The sequence below is a fragment of the Pygocentrus nattereri genome, chromosome 15 (genome assembly GCF_015220715.1).
Source record: "Pygocentrus nattereri isolate fPygNat1 chromosome 15, fPygNat1.pri, whole genome shotgun sequence".
Lineage (NCBI taxonomy): Eukaryota > Metazoa > Chordata > Actinopteri > Characiformes > Serrasalmidae > Pygocentrus > Pygocentrus nattereri.
Genome location: NC_051225.1, coordinates 2,939,441 through 2,965,548, shown reverse-complemented (window position 1 = coordinate 2,965,548; position 26,108 = coordinate 2,939,441). Strand labels below are relative to the sequence as shown.

The 26,108-nt window shown below is 44.5% G+C and overlaps 1 protein-coding gene across 1 annotated transcript; it reads right to left on the bottom strand.

Annotated features, from left to right (window-relative positions):
* Positions 1 to 751: 751 nt before the first annotated feature.
* On the bottom strand, positions 752 to 24,431 carry mfsd14a1 (major facilitator superfamily domain containing 14A 1). Its single transcript, XM_017702614.2, has 12 exons — positions 24,048 to 24,431; positions 22,228 to 22,323; positions 18,315 to 18,377; positions 17,505 to 17,632; positions 16,731 to 16,845; positions 16,035 to 16,253; positions 8,893 to 9,006; positions 8,325 to 8,396; positions 8,127 to 8,239; positions 6,366 to 6,463; positions 4,883 to 5,037; positions 752 to 3,483 (listed from the first exon to the last, which is right to left on the bottom strand). The coding sequence occupies exons 1-12, from the start codon at positions 24,126 to 24,128 to the stop codon at positions 3,277 to 3,279; spliced, it is 1,461 nt and encodes a 486-aa protein (XP_017558103.1). The 5' UTR covers positions 24,129 to 24,431; the 3' UTR covers positions 752 to 3,276.
* Positions 24,432 to 26,108: the final 1,677 nt, after the last annotated feature.

Genomic DNA, 26,108 nt, shown 5'->3' with positions numbered 1-26,108 from the left:
GTGTTTAGGACATTATTTAATAAATAACTTTCCATAAGTGCATACTGTGTGCGTCTGTTGATTACCACCTGCTTTAAATTCTATTCATGAACATTTAAAATGTATAAAGCAACCTACTCAGCTGCCACTTTATTAGGTACACCTTGCTAGTGAAAGGCTGGACCCCCTTTTTCCTTCAGAACTGCCTTAATTCTTCATGCCACACTTTCAACAAGGTGTTGGAAACGTTCCTCAGAGATTCTGGTTGGTTATTTGAGTTCCTGTTGCCTTTCTATCATCTGGAACCAGTCTGCCCATTCTCCTCTGACCTCTCACATCAACAAGGCGTTTTCGTCCACACAACTGACCGCTCACTGGACATTTCCTCTTTTTCCAGACCGTTCTCTGTAAACCCTAGAGATGGTTGAGCGTGAAAATCCCAGCAGATCAGCAGTTTCTGAAATACTCAGACCAGCCCGTCTGGCACCAACAACCACGCCACGTTCAAAGTCCCTTAAATCCCCTTTCTTCCCCGTTCTGATGCTCGGTCTGCACTTCAGCAGGTTGTCTTGACCACCTCTACAGGCCTAAATGCAGTGAGCTGCAGCCGTGTGATTGGCTGATCAGCTATTTGGGTTAACAAGCAACTGAACACCTAATAAAGTGGCCGGTGAGTGTATTTCAGCTTTTGTATAACAATAATTGAGAACAGATGTAAGTGCTGGTTAAATTCTCTTCATAAACAGAGGGTAATGAAGCGTGTGGCACTGAATAAGTCAAAAATACTTTTATTGAAATGTTTGGATACTTAGTCATATTTACATGTTCAGTTGACGGTAACTATTTTAAAATGAATAATAAAAGGCAGCAAAACAACCACAGAACATGGAAAAGCATACAGTATCGAGACTCGAGTCAAGAAATAATGGAGGAAATCAACTCATAAATAAGTCAGAAAGGAAAGCTACTTCAGATAAATTCACTCCTGTCATAATTTCAATAAAATCTACATATTTGGTCAAAATATCTTGTTAAAAACAAGCAAAACTTTCTTTCCCAAAACAAACAAAACAAAAGTGTAAAGTATAGAAGGCCACTAACAAATTCATCTCCTGCACCCTTTTCAGTGCACGCCTGCTGACCGCCGAGTGAAGGTCCTGCGTGGTGACGTAACGTGGTCTGAATGTTTCCTGTGTAAACTTACTGGAGGAGGATCTTAAAGGGCCACTCCACTTTCAGCCTCGCCTCTACCTGGGAGATCAAACCGGCAACTGGCACGGGCTGCGGTTTTCCCTTAGAGAGCAGAAGAACAGCCGAGTCCACGCCTAGGATGGACGTTAATTAGCAGGTGTGTTTCGAGACGACAGGTTCTCCGTTCCTTCGTTAAGTACAGAGAAACGATGAACGATGGTGGGATAGAAATTCGGCTGAAAAGCACTGAAGTTTCCCTTTAAGATCTTTCCACCTGGTCCCATCAGCTGCACTCGTCCGTTCAGCTTGTGGTTTCTGTTTCCAGTCCTCCGTTTTTTCCATGCTTTGCATCCGTTTATCTCCTCTAATACACCAAACGTTCATGAGGGGCTGAATACCTGACCCATTCATGCTCCGCCCACAAATGCAGTCTTTCATAGCAACTGTTGCTCGGCTGGAGAAGAACGTTTACAAAAGATAACGAAGCCAAAAACCCGCGAATAAACGTTGGCTTGGTAAAGCTGTTGCTATGAAGTCCCAGATGGTTGCTAGGGTGCTGCCATGTTGTTACTGATGGTTGCTAAGACGTTTCTAGGCTGTTGCTATGGAATCCCAAGGACTTGCTAAGATGTTGCTAAGCTGTTGCTATGGAAATCCAGGAAGTTGCTAGGCCGTTGCTATTGATTTCCAGGCAGTTGCTAAGATGCTGCTAGATTGTTGGTATGGAATCTCAGGAAGTTGGCAAGATGTAGCTATGGGATCTCAAGCAGTTGCTAAGCTGTTGCTATGCAATTCCAGGTAGTTGCTAATGTGTGTTAGGCTGTTGCTATAGAATCTCAGGAAGTTGCTAGGCCGTTGCTACAGTAAACCAGGGAGTTACGAAACCAAGGCTGTACATGCGATCAGAGCCAAAAGCACTAGCACACTATTCCTCTACAGCCTCTACGATCCTGCATGGTTTCATGGTTCTAGCTGTTGCAACCTTTTTAGAACAATACAAAAAAAAGAAAGATTAATGAAAATGTTTTCAAGCCAACTTAAACAGAACCTGCAATCAAAAGCAAACAATCCTGTGTGGTTTTATTACTGGATCTTTTGTGTTTGAGCTTGAAGTCATCAAGGTGGTAGATTCAGCATAAGACTGAACAAAAATCACGACAGTTTCTAATTAGGCTGAATGAGATTTCTGACCGTGTTCTGTAAAGCTTGTCCAACCTGGCAACCGTTGCTATGAAAGGGCACATTAGATGGTGGAGCATGAAAAGATCAGTTACCTGCTGACCCGAGTCAGGTGTATTACAGGTGAGCAGCAGTAAAGCAGACGCAGCGCATGGAGCTCCCAGCACTCGGATTAAGAACTGCTGTGCTAAACAACACAACCACATGTTGGGGAAGGCACCAATAACGCTAAAGTGGTACAAATAATAATAATAATAATAATAATAATAATAATAATAATAATAATAATACATAGGCAACAATCCTGATAAGCATGAAAAATAAAGGTACTGTAAAAATGAAGCTGTATCGTCCACTTCGCCACACAGCTTCTCCTTCACAGTCTGAAGCTGAGCTGTTGATTAAGGCTGTTCCTAACAGGGTCATTTGAACCTGCACACCTGTGCACCCGACTGACCACAAGCACCCGGTGTTCTAGTCTTAACCAAAAGAAAGGGTTTAAGTCTTTGTACAGGCTCCCAATCTGGATAATGACTGCTTTGCTTAAGGTCAGTAACGCTGTTTTTGTTTTCAGACTGGGGGGGAAAAAAAAAAAAAAAAAAATGCTGCGTCCAGAAACATTCTTGACCAAGGTTCATGTCCCTGAGTGAGCCGTTTCCGTGTAGAATCATCACATAAATGCACAAAATGGTCAGAAACTCAATAGAAAAAAAAAGAAAGGATGGAAAAAAAAGGAATAAATACAAGCCATTGCAACAGTGCCTTTGGACAGAACCATCATTAAATATATGTTCCTCTATGTACACATTTTTCTCTCTTAAAAACTGCCAGTTTTGCTTCTGATAGCTTTACATTCTCCCCGATACCTGCCGACCCGTTTTACAGTCTGGAGAGGGAGCTGGTTCTGGCCGTCCAGCGAGCAGTCCATCAGACGTTAGTGTCCTGCAGGAGGGGCTCCTTGGCCTCCCCTGGCGGCTGGGGGCTGTGGGGGTGCCCGTGGGGCGACGTGTGCTTCTTCCAGCTGCCCGTGCGGGAGCCCAGGTGAGAGTGCTCGGGGATGAAGAGCGCCACCAGGAGGGCCAGCAGCACAGAGCAGGCGCCAAACAGGAACGGAGGACCAGGGATTATTGCACTCTAAGAGGAGGGAAAAGACAAAACCAGCACATCATCACTGTTTTAATAAAACCTCATATTTCGTGGTAAGCGGTACAGACAAGGGGCCACGCGACCCAGATGTTAAAAAGAGCCACTTTGTCCGTTCAACAACAATCAAACCACCTTGTGGAGCCACAACATTGAGTCCATTTTACCCTCTTGGCTGTAAATGTGTCTCAGTATGTGCTGATGTGCTAATATAGGCTAAAAATATTTTTATATTTTAGGGGGCAGTCGTGGGCTGGAGGTTAGGGAACTGGCCCTGTGACCGGAAGGTCGCCGGTTCGATCCCCAGAGCCGACAGGACATGACTGAGGTGTCCTTGAGCAAGACACCTAACCCCCAACTGCTCCCCGGGCGCTGGGGACAGGGCTGCCCACCGCTCCGGGCAAGTGTGCTCACTAGTGTGTATGTGGTGTTTCACTTCACGGATGGGTTCAATGCGGAAGTGGAATTTCCCCGTTTGTGGGATTAATAAAAGTATCACTTAACTTAAATATAATAGAAAGGAAAAGGAAGACTCGCTTTGCCCTGCTTCACTCTTTAGCGCAGCTATAATCACTTCTCTCGCATCTCTGGCAGGAAACTTTTCCGCAGAAGTAGAACAGTTTCTTGTAAAACATCTCCATCAACATTTGACTTTCACAAGGCTGAATTAAAAACGGCGCCATTTAAGGTGGAATGAGAGAATTCAAACGAAACGCGGACTTCATCTCCACCACTTTTTAGCGTTATAATAAGGAAAGATCATCGGATTAAAACCTACGGTGCTGCAGAGCTGCTCAGTGTATCATTTGCTCCTCTTTATTACTAATCCTAATCAACTAGCCAAGTTAAGTTAAAGCAAAATTTGGGTAAAATAAATAAATAAATAAATAAATAAATATTGCATTTCCCCATCCGGACCCTCACTACAGGAAACACTACAGCTCAGCCTACTGGGTCACTTTTACTCTAACCACCTCCACGCTGCCTGCACCTGTTTTCCCCGATATTTTACCATTATTCTTATTTTCGTTATTTTATTATTCATTATTATGCTTATTAATTACGGTTACTTTTTATTATTAGTCATTTGAATTGATTTCTAGTTTCTATTTTGATCTCATCCTCCTTTTGTTTTCTTTCTCTTGATTTTATTCACTTTTACATTTGAGCTACAGTTTATTTATTGTTTATTTTCTACTGTATCTTTTTTTTTTACTTGCCTGATTTGTGATTTTTTATTAAATTTACTTTTATTATTTGATACGTTCTTAAACATGATCAATCCTCTTTTCTGCATCACTGTAAAAGAGGGTCACCCCAATGTTCCCCGAGGATTGACTTCAGATCAGCGTCGTTACCTTCCCCACTGTAGGGGGACGCAGAGGCTCACCTGCTGGTGGAGCTGAGGGTGGTGCTCTACATCAGCACCAGTGTCAGGAACCTCGTCCAGCTCCACGTGAAAGATGTAGAAGATGAAACCGTAGAGAGCCGGTCCCAGGCCGTTACAGAGGCCGCGGATGCCTGTGATCATTCCCTGCCCAACACCTGCACACAGCACAAAACCCAGCGGTCAGTTCAACCTGTCGACCTTCCTCAATCTGTAAAACTGCACCTGCTTCTGCTTTACAGTTCCTAAAATTTGCCGTATTACACAGACGTCAGTTTCGACCACACTCGTCTGAGAAGAGTTACAGACGTATCTGATTACATCATCACACCTGTGTCACTCTGCAGACCGCTGGCTGCGAAGTAGAGGAACAATAACAGTTGCAAAACAGCAACTGTGGTCAAAGCAGAGACGTGTCGCTCAGTTACATTACCGTTAAACTTCTGAGCACTTTGGAACCCCAGTTATAGAATTAAGCTGACCAGCTCACCAACCAATCAGCACTCCTTAGCAGTGATGTCTAAACCCTGTGGGCTGAAAACCAGAAGCTACTGCTAAGTTTTTATATGCATTACATCCTTTTACGGCCTAAAATTAATGTCCCACACAAACGGCTCGAAACCTTTTACAATTTTTTATTTTTGACAATATTTTATTTTTATTTTTGAGCCATCCGCTCCCATTCGCTGAGGACCAGGGGCCGTATTACAGAAACGTCTCATCTTTTTGTCTTAAGATCTGACCAGTCAAGATAAGATCTCTCACAAATTCATATTACAGAAGCAGATCTGATCTCAATTCAGGAATCTTATCTAATCTTACCGCATCTTTTCTTACCTATAAGTTAGGAAATCTTGACTTACTCGAAATCAACTGTCATATTTGTTACCTAATCACGTTAGTTAGCCAGACAGCTAATATTAGCTACCATTACTGATGTAAAGAAAGTCAAATAAAGCTAAAACGATATAAACTGAAAGTTAATAAAATTGTTACAACGCCCCCTGCTGAAACCCCCCAGTTTCAGTCTCCATTTCCCAAACGCTTTAGCCGAGCGTGCCAACATTATTCCTTCTAATAAACAGATGCACATTCAGCTCCGCCTCCTCATTATTCACCACCATCACTGTAATATTTGATCAACATTAACACAGGAACGTGATCGGAGGGACGGTGGAGATCGAGTCGGAGGCGTCTGGGGCTTTTAAACGGTGTTTAAAAAAAAAAAAAAGCAACTTAGGACGTTTCTCTAATACCGTTTTCTCATCTGGACATAAGAGTTTATAGACCTAAGAACCGATGTTCTGTAACGGCTTCTGTCCTAACTTCAGTCTTAACTGAAGTTGCCATGACAACAAAGCAGATCTGACTCGGCCCCAGCTTAACGGGTCTTTGCGGTCATGTTTTTGGATTAATGGGAGAAAGAGGAACATGAGAGAGACCATGAAGACAACAGTTTGAGGGATAACTGGAAACAGAAACAAACCTTGCTGGTCTGGGTCGGCCGTGCGGGACACCAGGGCGCTGACGGCAGGGAAGGTGATGCTGGACATCGCGGCGACGGCGCCAGCGGCCCACATCATCCTGCAAAGAGAAAAACGAGGCAGGGAACAGCATTAATAACTACACTGTCTTTAGATGGCCCTAGTGTAGAAATGCAGTCGAACATGGCAAATTTAACTGCTTCGCCAACAGGAGTGATAGAACTGACTAATCAGTTATAACGACACTCAATAGCGTGGGCTCTAGCACTGTTCAATATGGACATGAAATGTGATGTTCAATGAAGCTGCTGGATCCAGACAAGTGATAAATGGGCCTGTGACTGGATGCACCATAAGTACAGTTTATTTTTTTATATAATTTCAAGAAAATAGCCATAACTACAACAGCACCACTCGCTATTGCGCAAAATAAAAATAACACTAATAGCTACTTAGGAATCAGAATTGCAAGCACACAAGTAAGATGGATTAAGGACAGGGTCTCTGATGTGAAGCGCTGCTCTTATGAAGCATCAAAAGCTATTTGCTTGTTAATAGCGTCCCCGTTTCATCAGGTGCTTCAGCCTGAAAACAGTCAGGAGTCCCTGAACAGCTTTTTTTTTTTATTCTGGTTTCCAGTCAAGCTTCAAACGTGAATAAAATCTCTCTAATCACTTAAAAGGTTCCTTATGGTGATGCAAGTTTGTTGTAACAGTGGACATTTTACAGGCTGGTCATGCAGAATAGGAGTTTTTGACATGGGTGAAGTTACTTGCTCTCCACCAGGTGAAGCACTTTTTGGACTTCTAGCGCTTCATGCCTGCCAATGTAATCATGTCACTTCTGAAACGTTCGTTCATCAAAGCCCTTAACAAATGTGTCTATTACAGAACTTGTGCATCAAAACTTCATTTATCATGCAGCACCATGCTGTGCTATAGTTTTGAGGCCAAAAGAATTCTCTGGCTACTCACTTACAAAAATCCTTCAACCGTCATGGTGAACTGTGATACTTAACATACTGAATCATCATGTTTATATGCAAAGATCTTCGCCAACCCGATTACATACATTCCGACTATAGATTAAGACTGAGGTGTTTATATCTCAAATCTACTCAACAATCTGATGACAGGTAATCAAAAGCATGCAGAGAGAACCGCTTAGTGTAGACGTTACCATGACAACACACATCACCTGAGTCCAGTCAGAGTGAGATGAGCAGCAGTGAGCAGTGATTGTGTTTCTAACTGCTTTAAAATGACGTCAGACTCAGGAAAACGTCCTTCACATGTCCTTATTAAAGAAGGGCGAGAGGAAGACGTCGTGTTCTGAGGCACATAAGCTGGACGTCCGTCCCACCGCCGTCTTTTAAAGATCAGAGCATGAACTTCGCCTCCTCTGCAGACCAGTTTCTGCTCTGCCGTGTTGAACGGTATAAACTCTCACTGTGACGCGACGCTCATGCAGAACGGACTGAAACGTTCCGATAGGGAAAGTAATCGGATACAGGCGTTAACTCGGATATTATTCTATTTAACGGATTATATACAGGATTACCCACCTCAATCAATCGGATAGAAACTATTCCGAATGGCCTCAATTGAAATAGACTAGTGTACACACGGAGATGTTCTGTTCCAACTGAGAGACTATTATTAACAGATCATCAGGCTGCATGTAAACCTGGCTACTGTGAGGTCAGATTTAAACCCCATCCTTCAATGGATCTATGAGCCTTTATAGTAAACCAAATGACTCACCACGGCTCCGATCCGAACCCGTACCAGGCCAGCTGCAGAATCTGGAACCCCAGTCCCAGTAAGATTGTGTTCTTGTTCCCGATGGAACGCATTAGTAAACTTAATACTACAGTCTGAGTGGGAGAAAAAGGTAAATACATGAACATATTGACTGTGAGAGTACATGCGAATGTAAATCTGAATAGGCAAAATACCAACCTGTGCAACAATTGAAAGCAATCCTAGTACAGCTATGAAAGCAGCAACACTTTCAGGGGAAAATCCCATTATCTAGAACAAAGAATAGATCAATAAATCAATCTTGTTGTCAAATGATGGTTGAAAAAAGAATCCTCCTGTTCAATGTTAACGCCAATGTTGCCAATAATGGCTACGTTCACATTACAAGCCTCATTGCTCGAATCCGATCTCTCTATCTCGGTGGTTCACACTCGTTTAGGTAAGTGAATCAAATCGGTCATTAAATGTGATGAAACGGCCTGAACTGACCCTCATGAGCTCCTCCTACTCAGTGACGTCACGTGACTGAACCACTGCATCATCAGCACAAACTAACGAGCAGAACGAGCTTCTCTGAGAAGATCATTAACTCTGATCAGCTCTCAGCTTCATTATTAGAGCCAGACGGAGGAGGAAAAGGTGAGATGAGCTGCTTGTAATGTGAACGCAGCTCAACCCTTCTAGCAACCAGTTAGCATTAGCAAAAGGGATCATCGTAACTGGTACCCCATAAGGATTTGTTGTGTGAAGGAATCTCCACACTGACCTGTCGCAGGTACAAGAAGAAGCTGGAGTACTGTCCAGCCTCGGGGAGATATGAGAGAAACACTGTGATGCAGATGAGCAGCACTGTGGAGTCCTGGCCCACTTTCCTCAGGGACTGCAGAAAGAAAAAAGAAAATAGATAAAAATGTAAAAGTCTTTCAAGTGTTGATCATTTGAGCTCTTTTGTGAAAAAAAACAGCTAGCTGTCAAATCAAAACTAGGCACCTGGGTCCAGTCTATCAGAGCAGAGTATGCAGGGAGGGTGGGGCCTATGGTTATTTATTTATTTTTTGTTTATTTTGTTATCAGAGCTGAAACAAATTCTACTGGAGTTCCTGTAGTGTATTACAGTCTGTCAGAGCGACCGTGTGGATCATAGGAACATTATAGAGCTTTTTAAATGAAACAGTAGAAGCCGTATCGCCCCCTACGCTTCCTGTAGTGTATTACAGTCTGTCAGAGCGACCGTGTGGATCATAGGAACATTATAGAGCTTTTTAAATGAAACAGTAGAAGCCGTATCGCCCCCTACGCTTCCTGTAGTGTATTACAGTCTGTCAGAGCGACCGTGTGGATCATAGGAACATTATAGAGCTTTTTAAATGAAACAGTAGAAGCCGTATCGCCCCCTACGCTTCCTGTAGTGTATTACAGTCTGTCAGAGCGACCGTGTGGATCATAGGAACATTATAGAGCTTTTTAAATGAAACAGTAGAAGCCGTATCGCCCCCTACGCTTCCTGTAGTGTATTACAGTCTGTCAGAGCGACCGTGTGGATCATAGGAACATTATAGAGCTTTTTAAATGAAACAGTAGAAGCCGTATCGCCCCCTACGCTTCCTGTAGTGTATTACAGTCTGTCAGAGCGACCGTGTGGATCATAGGAACATTATAGAGCTTTTTAAATGAAACAGTAGAAGCCGTATCGCCCCCTACGCTTCCTGTAGTGTATTACAGTCTGTCAGAGCGACCGTGTGGATCATAGGAACATTATAGAGCTTTTTAAATGAAACAGTAGAAGCCGTATCGCCCCCTACGCTTCCTGTAGTGTATTACAGTCTGTCAGAGCGACCGTGTGGATCATAGGAACATTATAGAGCTTTTTAAATGAAACAGTAGAAGCCGTATCGCCCCCTACGCTTCCTGTAGTGTATTACAGTCTGTCAGAGCGACCGTGTGGATCATAGGAACATTATAGAGCTTTTTAAATGAAACAGTAGAAGCCGTATCGCCCCCTACGCTTCCTGTAGTGTATTACAGTCTGTCAGAGCGACCGTGTGGATCATAGGAACATTATAGAGCTTTTTAAATGAAACAGTAGAAGCCGTATCGCCCCCTACGCTTCCTGTAGTGTATTACAGTCTGTCAGAGCGACCGTGTGGATCATAGGAACATTATAGAGCTTTTTAAATGAAACAGTAGAAGCCGTATCGCCCCCTACGCTTCCTGTAGTGTATTACAGTCTGTCAGAGCGACCGTGTGGATCATAGGAACATTATAGAGCTTTTTAAATGAAACAGTAGAAGCCGTATCGCCCCCTACGCTTCCTGTAGTGTATTACAGTCTGTCAGAGCGACCGTGTGGATCATAGGAACATTATAGAGCTTTTTAAATGAAACAGTAGAAGCCGTATCGCCCCCTACGCTTCCTGTAGTGTATTACAGTCTGTCAGAGCGACCGTGTGGATCATAGGAACATTATAGAGCTTTTTAAATGAAACAGTAGAAGCCGTATCGCCCCCTACGCTTCCTGTAGTGTATTACAGTCTGTCAGAGCGACCGTGTGGATCATAGGAACATTATAGAGCTTTTTAAATGAAACAGTAGAAGCCGTATCGCCCCCTACGCTTCCTGTAGTGTATTACAGTCTGTCAGAGCGACCGTGTGGATCATAGGAACATTATAGAGCTTTTTAAATGAAACAGTAGAAGCCGTATCGCCCCCTACGCTTCCTGTAGTGTATTACAGTCTGTCAGAGCGACCGTGTGGATCATAGGAACATTATAGAGCTTTTTAAATGAAACAGTAGAAGCCGTATCGCCCCCTACGCTTCCTGTAGTGTATTACAGTCTGTCAGAGCGACCGTGTGGATCATAGGAACATTATAGAGCTTTTTAAATGAAACAGTAGAAGCCGTATCGCCCCCTACGCTTCCTGTAGTGTATTACAGTCTGTCAGAGCGACCGTGTGGATCATAGGAACATTATAGAGCTTTTTAAATGAAACAGTAGAAGCCGTATCGCCCCCTACGCCTCCTGTAGTGTATTACAGTCTGTCAGAGCGACCGTGTGGATCATAGGAACATTATAGAGCTTTTTAAATGAAACAGTAGAAGCCGTATCGCCCCCTACGCCTCCTGTAGTGTATTACAGTCTGTCAGAGCGACCGTGTGGATCATAGGAACATTATAGAGCTTTTTAAATGAAACAGTAGAAGCCGTATCGCCCCCTACGCCTCCTGTAGTGTATTACAGTCTGTCAGAGCGACCGTGTGGATCATAGGAACATTATAGAGCTTTTTAAATGAAACAGTAGAAGCCGTATCGCCCCCTACGCCTCCTGTAGTGTATTACAGTCTGTCAGAGCGACCGTGTGGATCATAGGAACATTATAGAGCTTTTTAAATGAAACAGTAGAAGCCGTATCGCCCCCTACGCCTCCTGTAGTGTATTACAGTCTGTCAGAGCGACCGTGTGGATCATAGGAACATTATAGAGCTTTTTAAATGAAACAGTAGAAGCCGTATCGCCCCCTACGCCTCCTGTAGTGTATTACAGTCTGTCAGAGCGACCGTGTGGATCATAGGAACATTATAGAGCTTTTTAAATGAAACAGTAGAAGCCGTATCGCCCCCTACGCCTCCTGTAGTGTATTACAGTCTGTCAGAGCGACCGTGTGGATCATAGGAACATTATAGAGCTTTTTAAATGAAACAGTAGAAGCCGTATCGCCCCCTACGCCTCCTGTAGTGTATTACAGTCTGTCAGAGCGACCGTGTGGATCATAGGAACATTATAGAGCTTTTTAAATGAAACAGTAGAAGCCGTATCGCCCCCTACGCCTCCTGTAGTGTATTACAGTCTGTCAGAGCGACCGTGTGGATCATAGGAACATTATAGAGCTTTTTAAATGAAACAGTAGAAGCCGTATCGCCCCCTACGCTTCCTGTAGTGTATTACAGTCTGTCAGAGCGACCGTGTGGATCATAGGAACATTATAGAGCTTTTTAAATGAAACAGTAGAAGCCGTATCGCCCCCTACACCTCCTGTAGTGTATTACAGTCTGTCAGAGCGACCGTGTGGATCATAGGAACATTATAGAGCTTTTTAAATGAAACAGTAGAAGCCGTATCGCCCCCTACGCCTCCTGTAGTGTATTACAGTCTGTCAGAGCGACCGTGTGGATCATAGGAACATTATAGAGCTTTTTAAATGAAACAGTAGAAGCCGTATCGCCCCCTACGCCTCCTGTAGTGTATTACAGTCTGTCAGAGCGACCGTGTGGATCATAGGAACATTATAGAGCTTTTTAAATGAAACAGTAGAAGCCGTATCGCCCCCTACGCCTCCTGTAGTGTATTACAGTCTGTCAGAGCGACCGTGTGGATCATAGGAACATTATAGAGCTTTTTAAATGAAACAGTAGAAGCCGTATCGCCCCCTACGCTTCCTGTAGTGTATTACAGTCTGTCAGAGCGACCGTGTGGATCATAGGAACATTATAGAGCTTTTTAAATGAAACAGTAGAAGCCGTATCGCCCCCTACGCTTCCTGTAGTGTATTACAGTCTGTCAGAGCGACCGTGTGGATCATAGGAACATTATAGAGCTTTTTAAATGAAACAGTAGAAGCCGTATCGCCCCCTACGCTTCCTGTAGTGTATTACAGTCTGTCAGAGCGACCGTGTGGATCATAGGAACATTATAGAGCTTTTTAAATGAAACAGTAGAAGCCGTATCGCCCCCTACGCTTCCTGTAGTGTATTACAGTCTGTCAGAGCGACCGTGTGGATCATAGGAACATTATAGAGCTTTTTAAATGAAACAGTAGAAGCCGTATCGCCCCCTACGCTTCCTGTAGTGTATTACAGTCTGTCAGAGCGACCGTGTGGATCATAGGAACATTATAGAGCTTTTTAAATGAAACAGTAGAAGCCGTATCGCCCCCTACGCTTCCTGTAGTGTATTACAGTCTGTCAGAGCGACCGTGTGGATCATAGGAACATTATAGAGCTTTTTAAATGAAACAGTAGAAGCCGTATCGCCCCCTACGCTTCCTGTAGTGTATTACAGTCTGTCAGAGCGACCGTGTGGATCATAGGAACATTATAGAGCTTTTTAAATGAAACAGTAGAAGCCGTATCGCCCCCTACGCTTCCTGTAGTGTATTACAGTCTGTCGGAGCGACCGTGGGGATCATATGAACATTATAGAGCTTTTTAAATGAAACAGTAGAAGCCGTATCGCCCCCTACGCTTCCTGTAGTGTATTACAGTCTGTCGGAGCGACCGTGTGGATCATATGAACATTATAGAGCTTTTTAAATGAAACAGTAGAAGCCGTATCGCCCCCTACGCTTCCTGTAGTGTATTACAGTCTGTCGGAGCGACCGTGGGGATCATATGAACATTATAGAGCTTTTTAAATGAAACAGTAGAAGCCGTATCGCCCCCTACGCTTCCTGTAGTGTATTACAGTCTGTCGGAGCGACCGTGTGGATCATATGAACATTATAGAGCTTTTTAAATGAAACAGTAGAAGCCGTATCGCCCCCTACGCTTCCTGTAGTGTATTACAGTCTGTCGGAGCGACCGTGGGGATCATATGAACATTATAGAGCTTTTTAAATGAAACAGTAGAAGCCGTATCGCCCCCTACGCTTCCTGTAGTGTATTACAGTCTGTCGGAGCGACCGTGGGGATCATATGAACATTATAGAGCTTTTTAAATGAAACAGTAGAAGCCGTATCGCCCCCTACGCTTCCTGTAGTGTATTACAGTCTGTCAGAGCGACTGTGGGGATCATAGGAACATTATAGAACATTATTTATAAGTGTAAATAATTTAAGAGCAGTGTCAATTCTGTATACCCTCTTAATACTCTGGGTCAATTAGCAATAACGTTCAGAGAGCTGTTTAAAGAATTAAAATTATTATCCATTTTTTATTTTAAGAGTGTTAAGTTGCTCTGAAATGTCTGGTGTGAATGTTTTTGGCCTGTTGGCTGTGTTGGAAGCGGCAGCATTGTTGGCTGTACAATGAGAGCTTAGCACAGAATGCAGTGACCTGACTGATGCAACGCTCTGCTCGCTCTCTCCCTGATTTCCCTTAGGGAAGCAATATAGCACCTGCTTCTGTTGACACTGTAATCCTTGCACCATTTTATGTGTGTGTGTATATATTTATATATTTGTTTATTACATTTCTTTTTTCCTCCCAAATGTATCCAAAAGCTTTTTATTTCTAAGAAACTGTTTTCACTGAAGGAAGCAAGTCTGTTAGGTGTCGATAATCTCAGGGGGAAAAAAAGATTTTTTTTGTTTACTCAAAATCAATCTAAAATAATATTCTATAATGATCCACACAGTCGCTCTGACAGACTGTAATACACTACAGGAAGCGTAGGGGGCGATACGGCTTCTACCGTTTCATTTAAAAAGCTCTATAATGTTCATATGATCCACACAGTCGCTCTGACAGACTGTAATACACTACAGGAAGCGTAGGGGGCGATACGGCTTCTACCGTTTCATTTAAAAAGCTCTATAATGTTCATATGATCCACACAGTCGCTCTGACAGACTGTAATACACTACAGGAAGCGTAGGGGGCGATACGGCTTCTACCGTTTCATTTAAAAAGCTCTATAATGTTCATATGATCCACACAGTCGCTCTGACAGACTGTAATACACTACAGGAAGCGTAGGGGGCGATACGGCTTCTACCGTTTCATTTAAAAAGCTCTATAATGTTCATATGATCCACACAGTCGCTCTGACAGACTGTAATACACTACAGGAAGCGTAGGGGGCGATACGGCTTCTACCGTTTCATTTAAAAAGCTCTATAATGTTCATATGATCCACACAGTCGCTCTGACAGACTGTAATACACTACAGGAAGCGTAGGGGGCGATACGGCTTCTACCGTTTCATTTAAAAAGCTCTATAATGTTCATATGATCCACACAGTCGCTCTGACAGACTGTAATACACTACAGGAAGCGTAGGGGGCGATACGGCTTCTACCGTTTCATTTAAAAAGCTCTATAATGTTCATATGATCCACACAGTCGCTCTGACAGACTGTAATACACTACAGGAAGCGTAGGGGGCGATACGGCTTCTACCGTTTCATTTAAAAAGCTCTATAATGTTCATATGATCCACACAGTCGCTCTGACAGACTGTAATACACTACAGGAAGCGTAGGGGGCGATACGGCTTCTACCGTTTCATTTAAAAAGCTCTATAATGTTCATATGATCCACACAGTCGCTCTGACAGACTGTAATACACTACAGGAAGCGTAGGGGGCGATACGGCTTCTACCGTTTCATTTAAAAAGCTCTATAATGTTCATATGATCCACACAGTCGCTCTGACAGACTGTAATACACTACAGGAAGCGTAGGGGGCGATACGGCTTCTACCGTTTCATTTAAAAAGCTCTATAATGTTCATATGATCCACACAGTCGCTCTGACAGACTGTAATACACTACAGGAAGCGTAGGGGGCGATACGGCTTCTACCGTTTCATTTAAAAAGCTCTATAATGTTCATATGATCCACACAGTCGCTCTGACAGACTGTAATACACTACAGGAAGCGTAGGGGGCGATACGGCTGTTTTTCTACACTATGAAAGAAGTAATCGGTTGTCGCACAGACAGAATTCTGATGGCGATGCTGTGATGGGAGAGAGGAGAGGAAATAACTAATTGAGCCATTATGCCTTTGGTAAATTAACTGAATGACGGTCAATAGATTAATCAATTATAGAAGTCATCATTAATTGAAGCCCTAATTCCAGTTATAACTATTGATGAGCCGCAGTCGTGTAGGTTTGGTCTCAGGTGTTAAAGACAGCACCAGTGAGTAGTTACTGCCTTAGAAGATCAAAAAAAAAAAAAAAAAACTCACGGCAAAAGGGTCCGCCTGCTCCCAGGAGATGGGGGCTCCCCAGGACGCCGGGCGCATTTTCTCCGGAAGCGACTCGGGCACGGCCACCAGGATGAAGCAGATATCCAGCATGGCGATGGCCGAAGCCAGCACCACCACCAGGCTGTCTCCATACACGCGGCTCAGGTAGGCCCCGATGGCCGGGCTGGTGACCAAACTCGCAGCAAACGTGGCTGAAACCTAACCATCCGGAGAACCGACAGACGTTCCCAGAGGGAAATGCAGAAAATATAAGCTTGGACTTATATTTAACTAATGCATATACACATCAATAGTTTGGAGACACCTTGCTTTCCTTATTAAACCCATTTTAACATTTTTTCAGAATAACGACAGATTGAACAGAAAGCTGTTCCGATTTTGCCGTCAGTCTTTCAAAAACTGCTGTAATGAAGCCAAAGGCTAACGATTTTCAGCCCTTAGTGTGATGTCAGCACTCCGAAGGAAACAAAGGGAAAACCGATGAGTGTGAAGCAGAGTGATGAAGACGCACAGAAAGATCAGCACATCAGCTTCATGATCACCAAATTTAAAAGCAGCAGTGAAAGTCAAGCACATCTGAGAAATGTCAAAAAAGGCAGACGTCCCCAAACAAGCGTGTAAATAAATGAATAAAAAAGAAAAATATTACGGACAGTTTTAATAAAGAGTACGTACCAGCCCGTACGCCATGCTGCGCTCATGCTCCTGCGTGATGTCGGCCACATATGCAAAAACTACAGAGAAGGTCACGGCGAACACTCCTGATACGGAGATGACTGCAAAATACCACCTGAAACAAAAACACAGTACATATTTAAAGGACTTCCACATTAACACACACACACACACACACACACACACACACACACACACACACACACACACACACACACACACACACACAAACAATACTCCAATCAGGCGTAACATTCTGACCACCTCCTCATTTCTATGCTCACTGTCCACTTCATCAGCTTCACTTACTCTATAGCTGCACTCTGATACTCTGTTACCCTGTTCTTCAGTGGTCAGGACCCCCATGGACCCCCACAGAGCAGGTACTATTTGGGTGGTGGATCATTCTCAGCACTGCAGTAACACTGACGTGGTGGTGGTGGTGGTGGTGTGTTAGTGTGTGTTGTGCTGGTCTGAGTGGATCAGACACAGCAGTGCTGCTGGAGTTTTTAAACACCTCAGTGTCACTGCTGGACTGAGAACAGTCCACCAACCAAAAAACATCCAGACAACAGCGTCCTGTGGGCACTGATGAAGGACTAGAGGATGTCTGAGTGTGAACAGCTAAATGAGCTGCTCCGCTCGCCACCAACCAATCAGCACTCAGCAGCAGTAATACCAACCAATCAGCGCTCAGCAGCAGCAATGCCAGCGTTCTGCTGCAGAAAACCCTGTTAAATGAATGGACACAGTCAAAGAAAAACGGTGACGTACCATGGACTAATCTTCATCAAAGGGATGGGAGCACATGTGAAGAAGACTGTGAGAAGCAGAAAGGACTTCCTGCCCCACACATCGGACAGGGCGCCAATAAGAGGGGCGCTCAGAAACGACAGCAAGCCCTGCAACATTGAAGAGAACGTCATTCACCAACAGCCACCACTCAGGCTTTCTTATTCAAACAATCAGTTCAGTGGAAACCCTCGTTTATGGTCTTCCTCTTTCTCCAAATGCAGTCGATCAGCCAAAACACGTTTCTCATCTTTTCATCTCGGACACTCCGCCAGCACAAAACCTGAGTATTTGATATGTACTGTACGCTGAGCCGGCCACTGGCTGGCTGGCTGTTCTGGCTACCTGGCTGGCTGTTCTGGCTACCTGGCTGGCTGTTCTGGCTACCTGGCTGGCTGTTCTGGCTACCTGGCTGGCTGTTCTGGCTACCTGGCTGGCTGTTCTGGCTACCTGGCTGGCTGTTCTGGCTACCTGGCTGGCTGTGAACACAATCCCATGCAGGTTTTATCTGTTTGACAGGAAACAAACATTTGCAAGCAGTTGTGCATCAAAACCTTCCAGAGCGAGATATCGTCACCAAATTGGACCCAAGGAGAAAAAAAAAAAAAAAAAAAAAAAAAAAGTTTGTGAAGCTTGAGAACTTTTAAAGTTAACCTTATTAACCCCTTGGGACCGCCAGTGGTTTGCGCTGATCGACCACATTCGGGAAATGTGTCAATTTGATTTGTATTTCTTTAATAGCAAAATGTTTTATTTACATATATATATTAAAAAAAAAAAAAAAACATGTACCTTAACTCCCTGTATGAGTCCATTCATCAGAAACGTGTGCTTCGGGAATGTTTCATGAAGAACCTGGACACAAACAAGAGATGAAGACAACACATGAGACAACCCTGAGGACTGCAGCTGCTCGGACAGTACCTGCTTGTTCTTCTGCCGTGGTGTTAGTAATTAGGCTTGAGCCCTCGTGGGTACACAGCCTCTCTCTCCACAGAGAGACTCAATTAGCAGGATCAAGGCGAACCAGCACTGCTCACAAACAAAGGTCAGTTTTCATGCAAATAAACCTCCCAAGCATGTGATCCCTGTTCAGAGCCAAAACCAAGGGGCCACGTTTCAGTGCAGTTTTATTAGCATTAGACTCACTGTGCTCCATAAACAAGGCTGTTTTACACCCATGCACCGCACTACATGCCCATGTATGTCGAGAAGCAGGTCACGGATGACTTACGCTCGTAACTTCAACAATCCAGTTGATTCCATAAACACTCAGACTCCCAGGAATGTGATGTTGTCATAATTTGTACGTTCAGGTTCGGAAGTCTTTCTGCTCACTACTGTTTATGCTTGGATCATTCTCTCTTTGTTTCTGCCCTCGTGAGACTCACAAGCAGTTCAAGTGACTTTAGATTTTGCAGCCTGACCCATACACACCAATCAGGCGTAGCGTTCTGACCACCTCCCTGTTTCTACCATCACTGTCCACTTTATCAGCTCCACTTACTGTATAGCTGCACTCTGTAGTTCTACAGTTACAGACTGTAGTCCATCTGTTTCTCTGATACTCTGTTACCCTGTTCTTCAGTGGTCAAGACCCCCATGGACCCTCACAGAGCAGGTACTATTTAGGAGGTGGGTCATTCCCAGCACTGCAGTGACACTGACGTGGTGGTGTGTGAGTGTGTGTTGTGCTGGATGTAGTGGTGTAAAGCGCCGCCGCTGGACTCGTATTCTGGAGTGTCGGATCACTTCACCTTTCCGTCAGTCTGATGGACGAGTCTGGGTTTGGTGACTGCCAGGAGAACTTGACCTGCCTGACTGCTGTAAAGTTTGGTGGAGGGGGGATGATGATATGGGGCTGTTTTTCAGGGGTTGATCTAGAACCCTTATTTCCACTGAAGGGAAACCTCAAGATATCTTGGACAATCGTACACTTCCAACTTTATGGGAACAGTTTGTGAAAGAACCTGTTCTGTCCCAGCATGACCAAAGTCCCAGTGCACAAAGCAGCTCCATAAAGTCAGGGTGTGGGGTGTGGAAGAACTTGACTGACCCTCAGAGTCCTGACCTCAACCCCATCCAACACCTTTGGGATGAACTAGAACGGAGACTGCGAGCCAGACCCTCTCGTCCAACATCAGTGTCCGACCTTACAAATGCTCTCCTGGATGAACGAGCATAAATTCCCACAGACTCTCAGAAATCTTGTAGAAGCTTCCCAGAAGAGTGGAAGCTTCTAGAGCTGCAAAGGGGGACCAACTCCATCTTAATTACTATGGATACCCGGATGACGTACTGCTCTGGCCAAATACTCCAGCACGTGGGCGGAGCTATTCTAGCGATATACTGCATACTTCATCCTTTCAGGAGGACGCAGCCACAGGAGTGACCATTTGCTTTGCTCTGAACAATTTAACAGCCCTTACTACACTTAAGGAAATCACTTGTCCTGATCCTGGATTCCTTCAATCCTGTCTCTGCTGGTCCTGGTGGGTTTGTTTACTTCGTCTATATAATAAAGTGAATTTATACATACATATATACATACATACACACACACACACACACACACACACACGCACACCCCACTTTCTGGGCTGGCCTCCTCCCAGATCTACAATATTTATATCATTTATGACGGAGTTTCTGCTGTTCGAGAACCAACAGTCACATCTAACTCACAGCTGAGAACCAACAATGACCTCCGTGATGCAGCTCCTTTAAACTAAACCTGCAGAACCAAGAAACTCGCACCATATAAACTCACACAAAACCAAATCCCCTCAAAATCACTCCAGGCCACGACGTTCACACCAGCATTACAACACACAGATCACCCGACCTCCCCCCTCGTCTCAGCCCTGCCATCCAAACCAGCAGGACTAATTGGCTTTACGCAACACCTGCCAGGTTCTCAACGAAAGTGGGCCACTGGCCCGGGACTTGTTTGGGTTCCTGGTCAGCGGACAAAGGACCTCACACACAAGCAGGTGGAATAAAGACGTGCTGAGTGACCGTTTTATTGGGTGAAAGGGAGAAATGAGGAGCAACAGCGCCTCGTATACAAAACTGGACAGGACCGTCTTCAGCTCACGAGGGGTGTAACTGTCAGGGGTGGGCGATACGGCAAAACCTCATCATGATACACATCGAGTGCATTTACACGCAGCCAATAATCCGATCATAATAATCAATCTGATAACGAGGCTGGATTTTAGCTCAGTAATCAGATTTCTCTTCGTTTTAATTTCAGATTTCTCGATCTGCGCATGGGCGAAAACAGACGGCGGCACCGGAAATAAGCGAGCAGCTGCCGCCGGCCGTTTTCACAGACGTTTGAGTTTTATGTCACATTTATGTCGCGTCTTCGTAAGAAATCAGAGCAGAAACCTGATCACCGTCTGACTCATGTAGACCTGGAGTTCCCTCATTATCAGAGCGACGTTCCGTACCAGTTTACTGCCCTTCCTGACGTTCAGATTTGAGCTTTGGGAAGCTCCATTCTCCGATCGGAATAAGGACAGGCTTGTTTTGAACCGAAATCTGGCCGTTTCTAAGCCAAACCGCTGTGCAGTATAGGACGAGAGCTTAGAAACGATGGTGCTTCAAAGGTTCTTCTGTAAAGAAGGTGGTTCTATATAGCACCATAACACTCAATGAACACTCTGCATAGTTAACGGGTTCTTTGCGGCATGAAAGGGTTCTTCAGACTGATGGAGAATGTGCTGTAGACGGTTCTATACAGCACCTTTTCAAAAAGGGCTCTTCTATTGTTATGATGTCATGCTTGTTATAGTACAAGAACCCTATGTAGAACCATCTACAGCACATCCATGCACCTTTTCCTGCAGTCTGAAGAACCTTGCAGGATTCATAAACCCTTCAATCACGCGAGAAGGGTTCTCCGAGTCTTCACGGTTCCATGTTTTCTTTACTACCGAAGCCCTGAAACACCGTCATTAAGTGTGTAGAGCAGGACAGTATTTATAGTATATAGTATAGTACTTGGTATTTATGGCTATTGTACCTCAAAACCTTTCATCTGTACTCAAAACCACTTCCCAACTGCACACCTGACTAAAACGAGATGAATCGATCCTGTTTAATGGGATTCAGTGCAGCTCAGCTTGTGAAATGTTGAATAAAATTTATTGTACCTGTGATTTTTGATCGTATAATGTATCGCGTATCATAAAATTCACTAAGCACCATGAAAAAATTCGCCCAGCTCTCCACATACAAAATGTGGAACATCCTATCGGACCAGGAAAACGTGCATCACTACTACTACCCCCCCACACATCGCCGTCGTCGGATCAACACCTCGCACCTCCAGAACGGAAACTTTACAGGAGAAGGAAAAAACCCACGTCACTTTTAATGGAAGTCAATGGAACCATAGTTTTTTCCAGGTCGTTTTGAGCCGTTTCCTCCGGTCCATTCATCGTGAAACTTCCACACAGCATTAAGAGCAACAGGCGCTTTCAACTTGGGTCAAAAACTGAAAAACGGCAAAAATGGAGATACGAGGTTTTCTTCTGACCGCAGCGACACACCTGGAGACAAGTGGCCTGTTCATTCAGTTAAAGGAGAACGTGGGCTCTCCTGTAGGTCAAACACTATATAAAAGGTCAGAACCCACACGATCTGTAGTGCCGGCAGACAAAGCCACAAAGAGAGAGAGCAAGAAAGCCCAACTTACCACCAGCGTCGGCGCGGTCAACAAGCCCCAGGCGAAGAACTCCAGGAATATGACGATGACGGCGTGGTAAACGGTGGGGGAGCCGAACCCCTGAGGCTGCAGGAGGACAAGAACAGCTCTTAAACACCTCAGCACACCGGAACCGAGACGACCGCGGCTTTACATCACACTAAAGATCGTCATCAGCAACACAGATGAAACCAAACTGCTCAAAGAAAAGCACATTCAAACGTCTCTTGGTGGTAAACAGTAAGCGGTGCTAGATAACTAACCTAGCACCTTCTGCCTTCTGAGAGATCGGGGGCTTAGAACCAACAGACGTACGTGGCTGTGAAGACATTTCTGGAATATTTACCGGATAAAAAGGCAACATTTCATCGTTTGTGGACACAGGAGCAGATCTAGAACCATGAGATCGATATAGAACCATCTGGACGCTCGAACGGTTCTTCCCATGGTAAAAGTGTTCTTTAGACTGACGGAGAACGTGTCGTATGTCTTTTGAAAATGGTTCTATACAGCACCGAAAAAAGGTTCTGCTGTTGTTTTGATGTCAAGCTTGGTCAGAATAGAAGAACCCTTTTCGGTACTATGAAGAACCTTCAGTAAAGCAACGGTCCTATTTAGAACCATGAGATCCATACAGAACCATCTGGACGTTCCAACGGTTCTTCCCATGGTGAAAAGGTTCTGTAGATTGACGGAGAACGTGTCAGGTCTTCTGAAAATGGTTCTGCTGCTGCTATGATGCCAGGCTTGTGATACAGAACCATATACAACACAGTCTCCATCAATCTGAAGAACCGTTTCACCGCGCAAAGAACCACTTAAGCATGAAATGGTTCTGTACGGAGTTCATGGTTCTAAAGATCCACTGACTTTAGTGAAGAACATGTGAAGAACACTTTTTTTAAGTGGAACTGGAGGCCACGTGGTTTCACTCAGAAACTGAAACACACGAATGTTTTCACTTTCATTTCACCAGAACCCTTCAGCTCTGCACGGGTTGGGAGAAAAAAAGTGTCTCAGAAATATCTCAAACATTATTTTAATGTAGGTGCTGAGCCGCCGCGCCACTGGATGTCGCGTTATATTATATTAAATCATTTTTTTATTATTTTAAAAATAAAGCTTCAGTCAAACCAGCTTAAATTATCCCCGGTGAATCTGTCGCCATCTAGTGGCGAGACCTCGTCATTGCCCGTCTAATACAGTTAATGGGTTACACTCATGCAGCAGGTTGTGGTGACCACAAGAAAACGAGCATGCGGAACGTATTTCTACAAGAAGAGACAAAAATCGACTAATCTCCGGAAAATTCAGGGCACTAAACCCTTTCTAGAACCTGGGAAAACCTATATGTGCGTGGATGATGTCACTTGACGGCCCAGACCCAGAAACACTGACAAAGCGCAAGCTCGCTTCCTATTCCCAAGCTTGTTGTTCGGATCTTTCCGTTCCACCTTAAACGGCGCACTCAGGTTCGAGCCTAATCAAGTCCAAATACGCCTGGCTGTGTTTCCCCGAGGCTGAAGTTGGCACCTTTTTTTTTTTTTTTTTTGGAATTTTCCGTTCCACCTTAACGCACATCAACTCCGTTCTGTAGCCTACCGTTGACATAATGCAACTGCCGCCCCATTTAAGGTGGACCGGAAAAATCGGAAAAAACAAGACCACTTTTAGCCCCGCTGCCGCTGGCGGAAGCAGAAGCTGTTGCCCCTGCCGTCTTCCCCGGCTACTTCAAAAGAAATCGAAGCAAGTTTCGAGGCGTAAACACGCCTGAAAAGACGTTTTTTTGGGGTCGTGGCGCGTCCGCTCACCGCTCCTCCATCCTTGATGATGATCTTCTTGGCCAGCAGCAGACTGCGATTCACCCGCTTCTTCTTCTTGCTCTGTGTCATATTCCCATCCTAGTGTTTTGATTCCCCTCTTTTTAAGGTGGAGAGAGTCTCGGCGGGCTTCAGCGGGAACTCATGGAGACGAGAAACGCCGTGGAAGTGCAGCGGGAGGCGGATTCTTCCCCCAGTTTCACTCCTCGCCTCTTCCATTCACCCCGCACTCCGCCATCTTCACACAGCGGAAAAAAATCAAACACGGCCTGCGCGCTGACGTCACGACGCGCTGACGTAGGCATCATACGATTCGGGCGTTTAATTTATGCAGGAACTCGACGGAAAGGGCCAGTCCACCCGCTTTTTAGAAACTGCCGTCTTGCTCGGTTGAGATGTAAACAGAGGTGGACGAAGTGCACAAACCATGTACTTGATTTAAAGTCGAGACCCCCAAGGTAAAATATTACTCCAGTAAAAGTAGAAGTTCCTCCCTTTAGACCTCCACTTGAGTAAAAGTACTAAAGTATTTCCCTTCAAATGTACTTAAGTATAAAGTAAAAGTACTAAAAGAGTAATTCTGGCTCTGATCTGGTCCTGTTATCATTTTTATAACCAGACTGGCTTCATGAACTCATTTCAGGTGAAAGTCCTCCAGCGTCTCTCTTGGTAAACCAGTCTTTTAATAGAACGTCATTAATTAGTGACGCTGACGTATATTAAAATGATCAGAAGCACAAAACACTGAAGGTAAACAATTTCCATCAGGGAGAACCGAGTGGCTCTGAAATCACTTTTTACACACAAGCAAAGTTTCAGTTTCAGATTTATTTACAACTTAGTTCCAAGTTTAAGTTGAATAAAAACTGGCTTTAAACTCAGGATCACAAATCCTGTTAACAGGCGTTCAACTAAGAGAAAATACAGTAACATTACAGCAAATACAACAAGGAGTAAGAAGGCCAGTGTGAGAGGAGCTAGAGAGAAGTGTGAATGTCTGTACGTATGCAGGCGTGAGTAGACACAATGACTATTACACACAGAATATAACAATAATATCAACGTCTGTAAGAATCTAACATCGTGCAGCTGTGTACGTCAGCATGTTGCAGAGGAGTCACTGTAATACAGTTAGGAGGTTTGTTTGACAATAAACTGGACTGGGCTGAGAACACTGACGCCCTCTACAGGAAGGGCCAAGGTCGTCTCTATCTTCTGAGGCACCTGAGGTCCTTCAACATCTGCCGGACTATGCTCAGGATCTTCTATGAGTCTGTGGTGGCGAGTGCTGTCCACTATGCTGTTGCAGGCTGAGGGTGGCAGACGCCAACAAACTGATCCACAAGGCCGGCGATGTTGTGGGTGTGGAGCTGGACTCGCTGACGGCCGTGTCGGAGAGGCGGACGCCGTCTAAGCTGCAGGCCGTTATGGACAGTGGCTCCCACCCACTCTACGACACGGTGATAAGACACAGGAGCTCATTCAGTGCCAGACTCATTCTACCGAAATGACCACAGAGCGCCACAGGAGGTCATTCTTACCTGTGGCCATCAAACTCTATAACCCCTCCCTCAGTGTGTGATTCACTAAGTGTGGCTCATCTGCACAAAACTCAACACCGAACTGTTCATATGGGTAATAATAATCATTGTGTGCAAAAACTCAGAGGGACAATCATTTTAAACTGATTTATACCAGATGTTTCATGTTTATTATCACAGTCACCGCCACTTTACTGTATTCATAAGAACTTACATCTCGTGTACATATCGCAAATTTCTCTTCATCTTTGTTTTGAATGATTAAAGTGTTTACTCTTCTACATGAATGGTTGCAACTGTAGCAACTGCGATTTCCCTCTGGGGTCAATAAAGGATTCTGATTCTGATAGTGTGAGGTGTCCACTGTGTGTCTGGCTGTGCTGGTTTTGAAGGCCGTGAACCTTCTGCCAGTGGATTAAAGTGTTTGGAAGAGGTGATCTGTAATTTTGCATCACCCTACTGTTGTAAATGTTGTTGGCAGACTACGTCCGGTGATCTGCTCTGCTACAAC